Genomic DNA, 15348 nt, shown 5'->3' with positions numbered 1-15348 from the left:
TGTATTTTTTCTAACAGTTAATGCTAAAATGAAGATTTTTTAATATGTGTGAAAACAATCAAAAAATCAATTAAAGTGGACCGGGGGAATATTATTTTTTTCTATCTGCTTTATCAATCCGTTTAATTTATGTATCTTAATTTGATTAGGCACATAATTTAAGACAAAAGGAAAACTCCTAATTTTGTGGTCTTTAAAGATGTATAATGTACCAAAGTACGTCCTTAAATCATGCTGTCTTAAAAATGTGAAATGTTAAGAGGTGAAAAGCTACTAAACATAGTAAGAGGGTATGCTTTTTAAATAGATTAAAAAGAAAAGTAAGATACATAAATTAAAACGGAAGAAATATTCAGAAGATTTATCATAATTACTTTATTTCACCGCCAGTCAATCTACCACACTTGGCTCTTGTTCATTAGTATTTAGAGATTTGATCGGGATTAAACATATTTTATAAAGTTCCTTTTACCACTCATTCTGATGCTAATAAAGCCATTGTACAATATCAACGGCAACATCTACCAAAATTTGATAGCCCACAGCTAGAGCATCATTCTCAATGAAATGGTATACCCTAAAGTTACAAAGATGATCCTAAACTGCATGTCAAAAGTAGAATAGGTGTAATGGTGCCTTGTGAACTTTATGCTTGCCAGATGAATGAGCAAATTGGCCAATTGGGATCAGCAGTTACAGCCACAATACTGGTGCAGCAAATATAAACCACTTTAGTTCTCCAAAGTGTCTGTCTTGCTACCATATAAATCTCTGTACACCACCCTCATGGACCCAAGAAAACGGTCGGAACAAGAACATATACATAGTGAAAAAATTGATGGCAAAATACAGCACTCCCATCAGAAGCCAACTTCTGTCATCATCAACATGAGAATGGAGGATCAAGAAAAAGAATGGAATGGTATAATATCTGAACTCTATAAGTGGAGCAGGAATCAATGTCGCAGCGGTAGCCAAAAAATATACTAGTACCCATGTCTTCCTCTGACTTTTAGCTGCAAATGGAGGAAGAAGGAATATGCTTAGGAGAAACCACAGCTACATACAAAATTTTCTCTTCTTTGAACATCTATTGCACAAACCGGAGGTACCCCCAGGAGGAGCTAGGGATGCATATTCGAAACAACATATGCAACTTAAAATAGGACTGAATATTTTACTTACCCAAGATATTGAAGATGGATATCCATGAATAAACATACAGTGGAACCAGAAGGTACTTCATTGTCCAATGAAATTTGATTACTTTTCTCCAGAGATAAAAGGGATAGTGTCGATTGTCAGCAACGAGATAAGGGTGGGCAATGCTGCATTCAACAAAATATTATGTCAAAATACACACTACCATTTCCTGGTCACTTGAATCCAAACCATTGCCCTTCAAGTTTGTGAGGAACCAATTAATATCAAATCAGAATCAACTAAAAACAATAATGCACACACCCAAAATCTCTAAGAAGTGAACTCCCATAAATCTTTGCTTGCAATAAAGAAGAAAGACATAAGAAAAAAAACACTTTATTTGGATTGCAGAACAAGAAAGTGATGAATGGCTCAAAAAAATTAATAAATAAAAAGAGAGAAAAAAAAGGAATACAAGGATAGTTGAACTGAACTTGGAAAACTAACAAAGATTTTCAATCCTCTAACCTGAAAAAGTGCACTGAGAAGAACCCAACGATTAACACCGTACACAACTGAAAGAAACTGACCAGCTTATTTTTCTTCCAGAAGGACTGAGCCAACACTGCAGCTTGCCTAATTGTGAAGTGCACGGGAGTAATAAACAGCGCAGATACCAAGCTAAAATACATCAATTGTGCAAAATGTGGAGAAACTGTATGAGCCTCTTTTGCACCTGGAATGTAAAGAACGCACGTGCACACACGATTAACAAAGGAAGAGACACCATAAAGAAACAAAGAAATGAAAGTTCAGAGAGAGAGAGAGTTGGTACCAAGAACTATACTCCCATTCCAACAAACAAAGGTAATGAAAGCGACCATAACTATGAAGTAAGGCCAAAAAGTTGCAAAAAGCTCCAACTTAAGTTGCCACAGTCTTGAGATAATTTCACGCACCTCATGGGAGAAATCTGAAAAGGAATATATTCTCATGTACAATAATGTAACATAAACAATACTGGCTAATAAACTTGCATAAACAAAAGGAACCAAAATCACATTGCAAACTAACATGCAAGGAAGGATAACTATGCAATGAGCCCACAGGAGCTTACGTGTTTGTACCATGCCATCTGACAAGAAAAGCTTACATGTTCGAACCATGCTTAAACACAATGGGCGAATTTGTTGCCAATGTGTTCGTGAACATGCTAGGCACTCTGGTTACATTTGAAGGTTGCCTCAAACATGTGAAGTAAGTTTTCCACATGACACTTCTTGTAAGAATGTTTGCAGCAAGGAACGCTCTTTCGAACTATCTAATTTTGTATTTGATCCCTCCTAATAGATCCTCTCAAGTCAAAGGAAGTTTGGCTACTAAACCTGATATACTAACAAAGCAATTTTGATAGAGAACATGAAATTGCAAAAATGAGAAGGATGAAAAACATGCCCAAGAAAAAAAAGAGATTTACTCTGAAAATATGAAGAATAAAATAAAACACTTACCAGAACATGTAATACTCACATTGCTCATGTATTAGCAACACATTAGGTTTGTAAGAATTAATTTATGGAGGGATCTCAAAAGCCTGAAATTCATTTATTGAGGGTTAGGTGTGTTTTGTCAAGAACCACAAAGACCACATGCAGATGTTGCTGGGATCAAAATCTCAAGTTTCTCTTGCTAAGTAGTACTATTACCTAACAAACAAAGAGAAGCATATTACTAAGGAAAACACTTATAACTATTTCAAGTAATAAAAGTTCCTTTTCCTCCCCCGCCCACTTCTCTAATGTGAAGTTGAGGTGCTCTAACAGTTAAAAAGAAGATAATGAAAAAAGCACAACCAAAAGTATCTCTATGTAGGACACAAGAAGTGGAACATCTTTTCTCCTTTTATCTTCCATGGTCACCAGAGTTTTTCCCCAAAACAGATGAATTGCATTCACCATGCAGGTTCACACGTAAACCGTTTGGATATTTCACCTCATAAGAAACACTTGACAGCTTGTACAATTGAACTTGATGTATTCCACAACAGTGTTTGATTGTAATTATTTTACCCGATGTACTTTAGATAACTGAACAGAAATTACTTGTCAAAAAGAAGATAATTGGATAGATATAAAAATCAATAGATGCTATTATGTGTCCTAACACCACATAAATGCAGATGAAAAAACTCAAAACAAGATGAGATAAGAGAACCTGAGGAAGGCTTTGTGGAAGCAACCGTTTGGTGGACAGAAGAGTTGAATGTAGCTGCCTGATTACCGATTCTGCGCTTTCTCAAGTTAGAGCCTGTTCCGACACCTTGATTCCAAACTGAGAAAGCATCTTTACCTTGTGATGGACGAGATTCAGCCAATACAGCACTATCTTTCTGCTGAGTTAGAATATAGTCTAAAACCCCCGTGCATGATATAAAAAGGACCCATATGATATTTGTTTGCCGTATCAGCACAGCCAGAGCCCCAACCTTCAGATATATGAACACAGGGTTAACTTTTCACTTAGAAAAAAAGTATGGCCAAATTCAGTTTTTGATCATCAAATGGAACTATCTAAAGAGGCTAAAAAGATCTACTCCAGGAAGGTGGTCAGGCTTGAGAGGAAGAAATTTTTGTTATGCAGTTAACTATTGTTTCTTTTCTTTGTCTCTTTATTATTATTTTTTCTTTTTTTTTGGGGGGGGGGGGGGGTATTGAGTATAGTTATTATTAATACATTCAAGTGGAGAGAAAACATTATACAACGCCAAAGCACACTGTAGGCTAATGTGTGGTTTCCAGTAATCAGCAACTTGTCAGATGTTAAAATCATAAATATCCTTGGAACATGTTTTTGGTGCATGAATAACTAAAGTGCATATAAATTATTGGAGAAAAAATCTTTAAAAGGTTTCGACTGATATTAATCACAAAAGTCATACAGAAGAATACAATTCCATACGAGGAGTAAGCTATAAAGAGTTTGATTAAAAGTCAATTTCTAACTTTGCTCCATGTTATTATCGACTAGAAAGAATTAAATGGGATTGAGTTGATCCTCTTACCAGGGAACTCAAGAAATAATTCTTCTTGAGACTCATAAAATATGATGCCAGGACAGCAGTTAGTGATGCTACATCTGTATAATAAAGAAAACTGAAGAACCAGTGAAGGGGATACAACGCTAGGACAACTGTCCGAAGAGTTACTTTTCTGTCACTAAGGGAAGGCCTGAGGTGGGTAAGTATGTTGTAAACCAGAATGCTGCAAAATACAGCCAATACGCCATTGCTGGAGCGTAGGAGAGAAGAGGAACAAGCATCTGAAAATGAAGCACCTATTTTCATATAGAACAGCCCTGGAAACAAAGAAGCAACATGGGCAAGTGAAACAATATACCTGCAAAAATTTTAAATTATCTGCATCAAATTCCCTTATCAGTTAGATCTAAAGTGCTGTTTTCAACTGAATCATCTTAAAGAATATTTCTTTTCATATCTATGGATCAAGGTCATGGCACATGATATGTGATACTAGCTCCGTCCTTTTATTTCTTGTTCTGTTCTTTACATCCTTTTTCTGTTATCTCTATTCCTTTTTTCTCTTTGACAAACAACAGAGACAAATCTGAGAGAATTCTTCGTATCATTTGATAATGTCTCTATAGCATTTAGCTGAAATCTAGTCACGTCAAAGAACCTCATTGCACCAAAGATCTATAGGTCACGGGTTCGAGCCATGGAATCAGCCTCAAACTTCTCATCCCAAACCCAAATTCATGACCTCAAACCGCCGCAATAAACCTATTTTACATGGCCATTAACATAAAATTGAGAGCCTGAGAGAAAGATAGTATATACTACATAGTACAGAGAGAACTAAGTGCCATAACCTTTAGTAATTGCTTTTTCAGTTATCTTGTTCGATCTTACGTCACTCCCTCCCGCCTAATTTATGTGACATTCTTTCCTTTTTAATTTGTCCCCAAAAATAACACCTTTCTCTTTTTGGAAACAACTTAATCTTAGAATCCCCATTTTACCCTTAATGACACAATTTTATAATTAGCCACAAAAATGTCACGGCATGTCTAAACTACAAGTTTCAAAAGCCACTACTTATTTCTTAAACTCTGCGTCCAATCAAACACCTTCACGTAACATCAGATGGGAGGAGTAGATATTTTGAATACTTGCACATGAAGCAACTTTTAGATTCTTGCACCCAAAATTATTGAATTTGTATATTAGAATATATACATGAAGTAGCGTATTAGCAAATAATTTGGAGTTCTCTAACACTACAGGTCCTTTACATTTTCTACTTCAAATCTTTAAACAAATTGAAATCACTCATAGCAAACACTAGATTTAATGTAAATATACCAACATTATAAGCCCTAATCTCAACTAATTAGTATCGCCAATATGTGTCCTTTAATTCCATTTTGTATGTTTTACGCTAATGTCTGCATGCTAAAAACAGAAGACAATAGTAGTATACTAGTATGTGCATAAAGTTGGTTTTGCAATATCAAAAAATTGTAACAAAAAATGCTTGACATTTCGGTTATCACTGAATTAGTGCAATATGTTGCCTCCATATTACTCTTTGCATAGACTCTTCCTTTAACCCACTTTTTCAAGATAATTGGTGGAGAAAGAATGTAAGACTGGTACCAACAACTCCTATTATGAAGAAACCACTTGCTAAATTAAGACCATCAACAAGGTGAAGCTATACTTTGGAAGAAAAACAATATACAATTTGCAATCAAATAAAAGGGAAAAGACTCGTAATCTGTAGATACACAAAGCATGTAAAATTCCTATTTCCTATTTCCTATTTCCAAGATTCGTAATCTGTAGGAGAGCATAGCATGTACAATTCCTATTTCCAAGCAGACATGCTTGGTTTTCTCCCTAAGAAGAACACATATATTGCTATTTCCAGGGCCGCATCTACAGTGTTGGTTACGAGTTCATGTGAACCCAGTAGCTTGTCAAGATGTTGAACCTAGTTACTAATGTGGTATTAACTTGAGGTCACTATAGAAACCCATAAATTTTAGATCCTGGATCTGCCTATGGCATAATTTAACGCCCAAACGAATCAAGAAACTATATGAAGAGAAACTCGCTGCTAGTAGTCATTTAAACATATTCCTAACTATTCATAAATTTATTCGTCTTGCAGAAGACAAAATTGACTGCACAAGGCTAATGGTGTCAGAGTACATGACCCTCGACAGGAAAGTGTGGAGGTCGAGAATAGGGTTATGGGTTGACAGGTAATCGGAGTTTCTCCTTGTCTTACCAGTAGTATTAGTACTAGTCTTGTATTTTCCTATTCCTAGTTCCTTGTTATTACACGGTGCATCACTCTTACCGGTAGTTGGCACTATTCTTGTATTCTCGTATCCCTAGATCTTGGTTACTACATGTTTTGCCGTTTGCTTCCGCTGTCTTTTACCTTGTTGTTGCTATTAATTGGTTATTGCTTCCTTTTTACTGTTCTTGAGCCGAGGGTCTACAACCTCTCTACTTTCACACTTGTGAGATTCCACAGGATTTGTTGTTGTTTTTAGGCTAATGCTGTCACATATCAGTTGCAAAGTCCCTATTTTCATGTACTCCAAAGCTGTAGGTTTCAAGTAATGAGAAAAACGAGGTAATACTCACAGTCCAGGAGGGGTAGTGATCATGGGATCCCAACTTCTGAAATTGCCTTTGCAGTACTGTTGCGCTTGAGGTATATGAAATATCTCATCCTGAAAAATCACCCATTATCCACTTTACACCACTATATATTTATCAAATCAATCAATATACATTCATAAAGAAGAAAAATTGATTAAAAAGAAGGAAAAAAAACAGAAAGAATACCATGTAAGGATCAGGCACAATGCAATTGACGAGGATCGATATAGCTACTACCCATGAACTTACAATCGCCACAACCGCAATTTTACCCATTTTGCTCCAACTCCGGTTAATGGGTCTTCGCTGATACAGATATTGGGAATCCCTGAGCTGCTGCAGGCAGATTCAAACGACGACGTTTCAAGTTTTCTCTCAAATTTCTCTCCTTTGGGTCTCCAAGTTTCAACCAAGTGTGAAATCAACCCTTATATTTGGCATAATAGTAAAAAAAAAAAAAAAAAAAAAAACGCCTTTTATAATTTTGTTATGGAAGATGATATATTTTATTCTTCTGTATTAACTACTAGAGGAGGTAAAGCCCGTGTTGCGCAAGCACCCAATATTGAAAATCTAAAATTATTTTGAGGTGTTCGAACATTTTTAAATAATCTTTCAAGTATTTAAGGGAAAATTTATAAAATATTTAAGTATTTAACTAATTAAAATATGTATATTGGTCGAAGAATAAATAAATACAATATATATTGGATGGATTAGTAATAGAAATTGTTCCAAGTGCATACAAGCACTGAATTTCACAAACAAAAGTGTAGATGGCATCCATAATTAAAGAAATTCAGTAATTATTATTCGATTATTATTAGCTCATTAATAAATCAACAAAAAATTGTCCCAATTTATTTCATCCTTATGAATAACCAAGGAGCTTGAATTTTTCTTCGTTGACATTTGATTAGTTAATAATATTAAATAAAATAATATTTCTTTTTTTAACAGAAGGAAAAATAATCATAAAATGCAAACGATAAAGATATTAGCCTTTGGACAGTAATACCACGAGTTCTAATTGGATCCCATGATATTAACCTCAATTTCTCTTTGTCAAAAGGAATGCAAAATTCACAGAAGATATAAAAATATAATTAATTTACCACTAATATTTAAACTAAATTGGAGTTAGTGTTTTTTTTTCTAAATGGGAATGGCTTGAGTAATGATTAATAAAAGTAACTTAACGTTTTGATTTGAGATGGTGCAATATCATTTAAGAATTAGCCTTATGTAAATAATTTGTGGCTTGGTTATAATAGTTAATATTCTCCTTGTTCTTATTTTAAAATCAAATAAGAAATTAAGAGAAAAAAATGTTTACACACTTCCAAAAATATTAAAACAAAAAATTGATTACAAACTTTTAAACATTATATATTTAGAAAAATATAGAACTTTTACTTTACATTTAGGAATGTAAATTGTTGGATTATTTAATTTTTTTTAAAATTTTATTAACTTTAGTTTTCTCTACCATTTTTATTTGATATTTCATTTTTTATATTTTGAACTATCTTATAATATATCTTGCGATGTAATTATACAAAGCTCCTCTCATCCCCAAATAAAATTTGATTGATAAAAAATATATAGTAACAAATAAAGGATATTATCAAAGTACATAAATATTCAAAAGTTACATAAAATAAAACTATAAAATATAACTTGTAAGAGGTGAAAAATAGAGTATTGTACCACGTACATACAATGATATCATCACTTCAGTAGTAGTGGAGTCTAATAAGTAAAGCAATAAGAATTTAGTGGGCCCACCAAAATCAAGGTAGAAGTTTAAAACAAATAAGCAAAAGTCGTTCCACGTGGTTTGGGCCTTGAAAATGCCTCAAACTTTCACCTATTTACATCAATATGTGATGGCAATTAATGTAATAATGTACAAACACAGGGGCAAATAGATATTCCATTAAAGCAGACATGGCTTGGCAATTTGGGCCTCGAGAATGCCTCAAAGGTTTCCTTTATTTACCAAATTGTGTGATGGTAATTGACGTAATAAGATGCAAAACAGGGGCAAAAATATTATTGGTGAAGCTGACATAACGAAGTAGAAACTCGAAGGGTATTTTTGTCAATTCACTGGACGACCCTTAAGCTCCTCTCTTAGCCGCTTCTATAATAGTAGTTAGTAATAATACATGTTTCAGTTCGTGTTAAATTAATGTTTGTGTTACTCGTATGACTTTGTGTAAACTTTTCTTGAGATGCTTATCTTATTAGAAATTTTTTGCAAACCTTAAAAAAATTAACATACACAATTTGGAAATATTTACTTATGATCAATAAATATAATATGAATTAAATGCAACAACATCAGAAGAAATATAAATTTTAGTCCTTTTTTTAAAGATGAAAGAAAATTACCATGAACGTAAATACCAAAACATAATTGCGTCACAATAACGAAATGTCTAATTTATGAAATATATTTTTATTTAATGATCTTTTTGCCGGATGTGGATGCTTAGATGGACATAGGAATAGTACGAGAATGGACAGCTTATGATGGAACTGGATACGTGCATTTCAGTAGAAAGGATTTGCAACTACCAAACTCTTAAGTCAATGTTTGCGTGAAATTTTTCTTTACTATTCCTAACCATCTTTCTTAAGAAAAGTTCATTCTGTGTACAATTTTATTTTAGTATTTACTAAACCATTTTGACATCAGTTGAGTTCTTTGGTTGCTGTTGTAAATCTTCTTGGATTCAGTACGCTTTTGTCTTTATTTTGTCAATTTTAAAATCTCCTATCACACTTTGGGGATGAGGGACAAAGTGCCACTTAAACTTCAATATAGTTTTTCTTGATTTCTCTTATTATATCTTCGTTAAGAATATAGAAATAAAGTCAGGTCGATATCACATATTAAAATTTGATGATGCTTTATAATTATAGATTTGTTCATCGCTTCAACATACGCATAAAAATGAACAGTTTCATTCAACTGTAAAATTTATTATATGGTCCTCTCGAAATGGTACTACAAAAAAAGAACAAAATATAGAAATGCAACATGATCTTTTGAGTATAATTGATTAAAAATAAAGAACTAAAAATTACACCAACTATCAATAACTCCCTAAAAGCTTTGCTATATAGAGATGAAACCAAAAGAAGAGGGGCCATTGCCATCATCACAAACTCAAATCTTGAACCAGACTCAACTGCCTTGTCATTTGTTATTATTAGAAGCACTTCCTATGCACAATGGAGGGGCCAGACTCATCATACTCTGCCTTAGCAATCCACATCTATAATCCAAAGAATGATGAGTGTGTTAATTATTATCATTAACATAAAGATAAATGGGTTAACCAGTTGAAAAGGAGAATATATGTATAATAATATAAGGAAAATGCCCCAATTTGGTAGGGAGCGATAAAACTTCCATGGTGGGCTTTCTACGGCGCGATCTGGATTAGTCGGGCTAGTGAATTTTGGAGGGAAACCGGATGGTTAAACCCAAAAAAGCAAAAAAAAAAGAAAAAAAGACAGAAAATGCTAACTCCCCATAATGGGCTTTCTACGGTGCGATCTGGATTAGTCGAGCTAGAAGATTTCGAAAACTGGGTGGTTAAACTCCAAAAAACTTAAAAAGAAGGAAAATGCTAACCTCCCATAGTGGGCTTCTCCGGCGCGATTTGGATTAGTTGAGTAACCGAAACTCAAAAAAAAAAAAATGTTAACCCCCATAGTGGGCTTTCTATGGCGCAATATGGATTAGTTGAGCCAGCTTATTTCGGAAACTGGATGGTTAAACCCAAAAAAATAAAAAAATAAAAAGGAAGGAAAATGCTACCCCCCCACTCCCTTTTAGTGGGCTTTCTACAACGCGAACTGGATAAGTCGAGCAAGTGGATTACGAAAACCGCATGGTTAAAACCCAAAAAATAAGGAAGGAAAATAGTAACCTGCTGGAAGGTGCTGAGGGATGCCAAAATGGAACCTCCTATCCAGACACTATACTTCCTTTCAGGAGGAGCAACCACTTTGATCTTCATGCTACTTGGTGCTAAGGCTGTAATCTCCTTGCTCATTCTATCAGCAATGCCAGGAAACATAGTCGATCCACCACTGAGTACAATATTCCCATAGAGATCCTTTCTAATATCCACGTCGCACTTCATTATAGAATTGTACGTCGTCTCATGAATTCCAGCAGCTTCCATTCCAATCAAGGAAGGCTGGTAAAGAACTTCAGGGCATCGGAAACGCTCAGCCCCAATAGTAATCACTTGTCCATCAGGCAGTTCATAGTTCTTCTCGACAGAGGAGCTTGTCTTGGACGTCTCCAGTTCCTGCTCAAAATCAAGAGCAAGGTAAGCCAACTTCTCCTTCATATCCCTCACAATTTCCTTCTCAGCACTGGTAGTAAAGGAGTATCCACGTTCAGTGAGAATTTTCGCCATGTACTCAGTGAGGTCACGACCAGCAAGGTCGAGACGTAGGATAGCATGAGGAAGTGCATAACCTTCATAAATAGGAACTGTGTGGCTGACACCATCTCCAGAGTCCAGGACAATACCTGCAAGAAAACAACGTAAATTTCCAAGAATAGGAATCCTATTCGACTGCAATTCATTTCATGTTTATCATCACAACAATTTGATAAATAAACCACCACAGGTCACAACATTTGAACCATTTGCACAATTACAATAACTGCTATTTCATTCACCAATTTTTCCAGTACACTCAATAAAAGTACTTGGTATCCCTTATTAAGGTCTATTAAAGTTGGTTGTCCAAAAATTTGGTCTGTTAGTTCAAACAAAGTTTAAAAAACCAGCTAGGATTTCCTCATATTGTCCAACATTTCCCAGCCATATACACAACTACTTCAATCGCCAGTAGCGGATTTACATTGTGAATTGTGGTGCTCAAGCACCCATTATCTTTGACGAGATTGAGTAAATTTGCATAAGCAATTATAAAAATATTTAGACAAATATTGAGTGAGCACCCACAACTTAACTTCTTTTTCCTCGTGTTTTCAGAATTTTTATCGGCGAGCACCCATGACTTTAAAATTCTGGATCCGCCACTGCCAATCGCTCCACAAAAAAGTCAACAACAACAACAAACCCAGTATAGTCTCACAAGTAAGATCTAGGGAGGATAGATAGTACGCAGACCTTACCCCTACAGTAAATGTAGAGATGTTGTTTCCAGTAGACCCTCGGCAAAAGGAAAAATAAGAATAGAGCAGCAGCAACAAGCAGTAAGGAGAACAAGATAAAAGAAAACAAGGCGAAAGAAACAACATGTAGTGATAGAAATCTACAATATTATGCTCCACAAAAAAAGTCATCACATTATATTGTTAGAAGAAAATATCAACTCAATTTGCTCTGCTAGATTTATCATTATACTATTTTACATCAATAACTAAAACTAGCTTTAATGGATTTCCTTTGTTATAGACACAAAAACACAGTTACACTCAAAACCAAAACTACAGTGTGCAAATATCTTACCAGTTGTACGTCCACTAGCATACAAAGACAGAACAGCTTGAATTGCAACATACATTGCTGGGGCATTGAATGTTTCAAACATAATCTGAGTCATTTTCTCACGATTAGCCTTCGGGTTAAGAGGTGCTTCAGTAAGCAGAACAGGATGTTCTTCTGGAGCAACTCGAAGTTCATTGTAGAACGTATGATGCCAAATCTTTTCCATATCATCCCAGTTACTCACTATCCCATGTTCAATAGGATACTTCAGTGTGAGAATACCACGTTTCGACTGGGCTTCGTCACCAACATATGCATCCTTCTGTCCCATGCCTACCATCACCCCAGTGTGACGAGGACGGCCAACAATGCTAGGGAAAACAGCCCTAGGTGCATCATCTCCAGCAAATCCAGCCTGCAATAAAATATCAAATTCTTTTAACCATATATTGCATGCTAATTTCACAGAGTGATTAAAAATTAGGATCAATGAGAAATTTAAAAGAAACTGCTAAAAACTGGAAGTAAATTTATTACCTTAACCATTCCAGTTCCATTGTCACAAACAAGAGGTTGAATGTCCTCAACATCGGCCATTTTCTAAAATTTTCAAACAAGTAAAAAAGTTATAACCAACTGAAAAACAAGGCTAACGAAGCATGAATTAAGCCTTTTACAATCTGCAGAAGATTTGCGTGCTTTGTCCAATATATTAGGCAGCTTAGTAAACAAAAGATTCAAATATTGATGGCAAAGGTAGTGTATTCCAACAAACACATTTCAGAAAAAAATGAAATAAGCAGACCTCATAACTCAAGTTTGGTTTTATAATTTTTTTAAACCAGAGGAAAATCATTATTTGTCCAAAAAACATATATCTAAATAGTGAAACCTTAGAAAAAACTAGCAGGTAAACATTTTTCTATTCACATTCATTCAACTCCATACTATTAGGACATGTAGCATGATAATCCCAAACTTGGCTCAAATATCATACCATATTAAGAATATCTTTGAGTTTATTTAGCCCAACACGATGAGACACAAATATTCAGTCAAGCAGACGCCACGTGTGCGAGCGGAAGTATATATAATTATACCAAATTATAAAGCCAATGCATCATAAAATTGCAAGCCGATTTCCAATAAAATTTTATAATTTACACCTCGTTTTCAAAATTCCATTTGAACCTAAACTATTCATGTTCTTTTTCATTATTTTGGTAAATGATCGGTTCATAGACACATCCTTACACAATTATGCGAGCTGAAATTTCTATTCCAGAACAGTAATTTGTTTGGCATAAATGACCGAAAAACTAAAAATGATCACAAGAAAATGAATGTGTAAAACTCAAAATACTTGTAAAAAGAAAAATTTAATCGATCATAATTTCACCTTTCCTTTGATTTAAAAAGCCTAAAATTGTAATTATAGGCTGCATAGGGTATTCGAAGGCGAAGAAGGAAGTTGAACAAAAAAACAGAATATTCAGATTCTCTAATAATATTCATCTTTGTCACCTTAGTTTCAACAATAAAAAAAGGGGCGCAACTATTCAAGTTACCTATAGTTCATACACATACTAAATTCTAATTCAAAACTTAAAATGAACTTAAACATACTTAAAATCCAACAAGAAAAAAAGAGCAAATTGTAAAAGAGATAATATAATCATTCTCACCTTTGCTGCTGAGCTTCTCTTTACAAAAAAACCGTAAAGTGAATGTGAGAAAGAGTTTCAACGTAGAAATTAAATAAGGCAACGTTATGTAGAAGTGTAGAATAGGAGATATAAGGGGATGGATGTCAGAAGAACAGAAACCGAGAGATACGCTTTATGCGTTCATGACTCGATTCTTTTGCCTTATTTCTCGATTAATTTATATTCTTTCATTTTAGTTTTATTAGCATTTGAAAAATATTTTCCTATTTCAATGGCCGTTATAAATTTTTCTAAGGTTAGTAAAGAGAAAAATATATAAAAACTAACACTTCTATGTATAAGATTTCTGCAATTAATTTTGTTATTAGTTTGAGTTATATATACTGATTGTATATAAAAAATTGCAATCAAATTACTTATAAGATAATAAGTGAGTTACTATGATAAATGTTAAACTCTCTTCTCTCTCAGCGCACGATAGAGTGCTCGTGCTAGTGTACGCTGGCCAGGAATGGGGAGGTGCAGGCCGAAGAGGAATGCAACCACGATTCAGCTGATAGATTACACGGGGACTGGCAGTAACACTCAAAGCTTGGAAACACAGAGTACTAAGATCGTAGATTCAGGAAAAAAACCAATGGAACAACAACCGCCATTATCAGCCACGAAGGAAGGTATGAAAACACCTTCTGTTATGCTTCATTCAACAGTAATTAGTAGTGTGAAGGTAGCATCTGGGACTCAAACGAAGAATGTAACCCCTAGCTCTAGTAAAATTGAGATAATTGAGAGTAATCCCTTGCAGATTATTGGAGAATTGGGTGAAATTGGGGATAAAGGTGCCACGAGCAAAACCCATGGCAAATTAACAACTGTCGACGAAGAGCCAGACCAAAAGAAATGGGCAAATTTGTTTGTGGGGAATCGGCTAGCAGCAAAGGGGATGGATATGAGTTTCATTGCACCAACTATTATAAATAGTGAAGTAGTTGTGGAGCTATGCAAGGAAGAAGTGGAGGAGGACACGCAGAAATGGAAGCAAGCTTTAATCCTTTATGTTGTTGGAGGATCTCCAACTATATGAGCTATGGAACGATTTATTACTTCAGCATGGAACTTTGCGTAAAAGCCGAAAGTATATTTCGACAATGAAGGATACTTTGTGGTAAAGTTCAATTTTACTGATGACATAGATGAAGTGCTCTACTCAGCACCTCATATACTAAATAACAGGCCTATTATCATGAAAGTGTGGTATGCAGACTTTGATTTTAACAAGGAGGTACTATAGACCATTCCAGTGTGGGTCAAGTACCATAATCTTCCACTGAACTGTTGGGGAGCTAAGTTA

The 15348-nt window shown here is 34.7% G+C and overlaps 2 protein-coding genes across 3 annotated transcripts; both read right to left on the bottom strand.

Moving 5' to 3' along the window:
* Positions 1–351: 351 nt before the first annotated feature.
* On the bottom strand, positions 352–7250 carry LOC107796503 (dol-P-Glc:Glc(2)Man(9)GlcNAc(2)-PP-Dol alpha-1,2-glucosyltransferase-like). 2 transcript variants are annotated; one of them, XM_016619290.2, is made up of 8 exons: positions 7025–7250; positions 6821–6909; positions 4205–4538; positions 3358–3628; positions 1979–2116; positions 1672–1879; positions 1186–1328; positions 352–1016 (listed from the first exon to the last, which is right to left on the bottom strand). In XM_016619290.2, the coding sequence occupies exons 1-8, from the start codon at positions 7112–7114 to the stop codon at positions 757–759; spliced, it is 1533 nt and encodes a 510-aa protein (XP_016474776.1). In that variant the 5' UTR covers positions 7115–7250; the 3' UTR covers positions 352–756. The 2 variants fall into 2 exon arrangements, with proteins under 2 accessions (XP_016474776.1, XP_016474777.1); XM_016619291.2 differs by having other exon boundaries at positions 4205–4497; positions 7025–7237.
* Positions 7251–9789: 2539 nt separating this feature from the next.
* LOC107796502 (actin-71-like) lies at positions 9790–14438 on the bottom strand. Its single transcript, XM_016619289.2, has 5 exons — positions 14016–14438; positions 12868–12930; positions 12352–12745; positions 10786–11399; positions 9790–10125 (listed from the first exon to the last, which is right to left on the bottom strand). The coding sequence occupies exons 2-5, from the start codon at positions 12925–12927 to the stop codon at positions 10060–10062; spliced, it is 1134 nt and encodes a 377-aa protein (XP_016474775.1). The 5' UTR covers positions 12928–12930; positions 14016–14438; the 3' UTR covers positions 9790–10059.
* Positions 14439–15348: the final 910 nt, after the last annotated feature.

This window comes from Nicotiana tabacum, chromosome 2 (assembly GCF_000715075.1).
Source record: "Nicotiana tabacum cultivar K326 chromosome 2, ASM71507v2, whole genome shotgun sequence".
NCBI classification, from domain to species: Eukaryota; Viridiplantae; Streptophyta; class Magnoliopsida; order Solanales; family Solanaceae; genus Nicotiana; species Nicotiana tabacum.
This window is presented reverse-complemented; position numbering and strand designations above follow the sequence as displayed.

What these genes read in the sequence shown, in the direction of transcription:
- LOC107796503 (XM_016619290.2), bottom strand. Translation starts at nt 7,114, where the DNA reads ATGGGTAAAATTGCGGTTGTGGCGATTGTAAGTTCATGGGTAGTAGCT. An exon ending in ATTATTTCTTGAGTTCCCTG is followed by an intron (nt 3,629 to 4,204) that starts GTAAGAGGATCA and finishes ATATATCTGAAG; the next exon opens with GTTGGGGCTCTGGCTGTGCT. An exon ending in TTCTCAGTGCACTTTTTCAG is followed by an intron (nt 1,329 to 1,671) that starts GTTAGAGGATTG and finishes TGTTGAATGCAG; the next exon opens with CATTGCCCACCCTTATCTCG.
- LOC107796502 (XM_016619289.2), bottom strand. Translation starts at nt 12,927, where the DNA reads ATGGCCGATGTTGAGGACATTCAACCTCTTGTTTGTGACAATGGAACT. An exon ending in TGCTAGTGGACGTACAACTG is followed by an intron (nt 11,400 to 12,351) that starts GTAAGATATTTG and finishes GTTTTCTTGCAG; the next exon opens with GTATTGTCCTGGACTCTGGA. An exon ending in CCCTCAGCACCTTCCAGCAG is followed by an intron (nt 10,126 to 10,785) that starts GTTACTATTTTC and finishes TTTGGATTATAG; the next exon opens with ATGTGGATTGCTAAGGCAGA.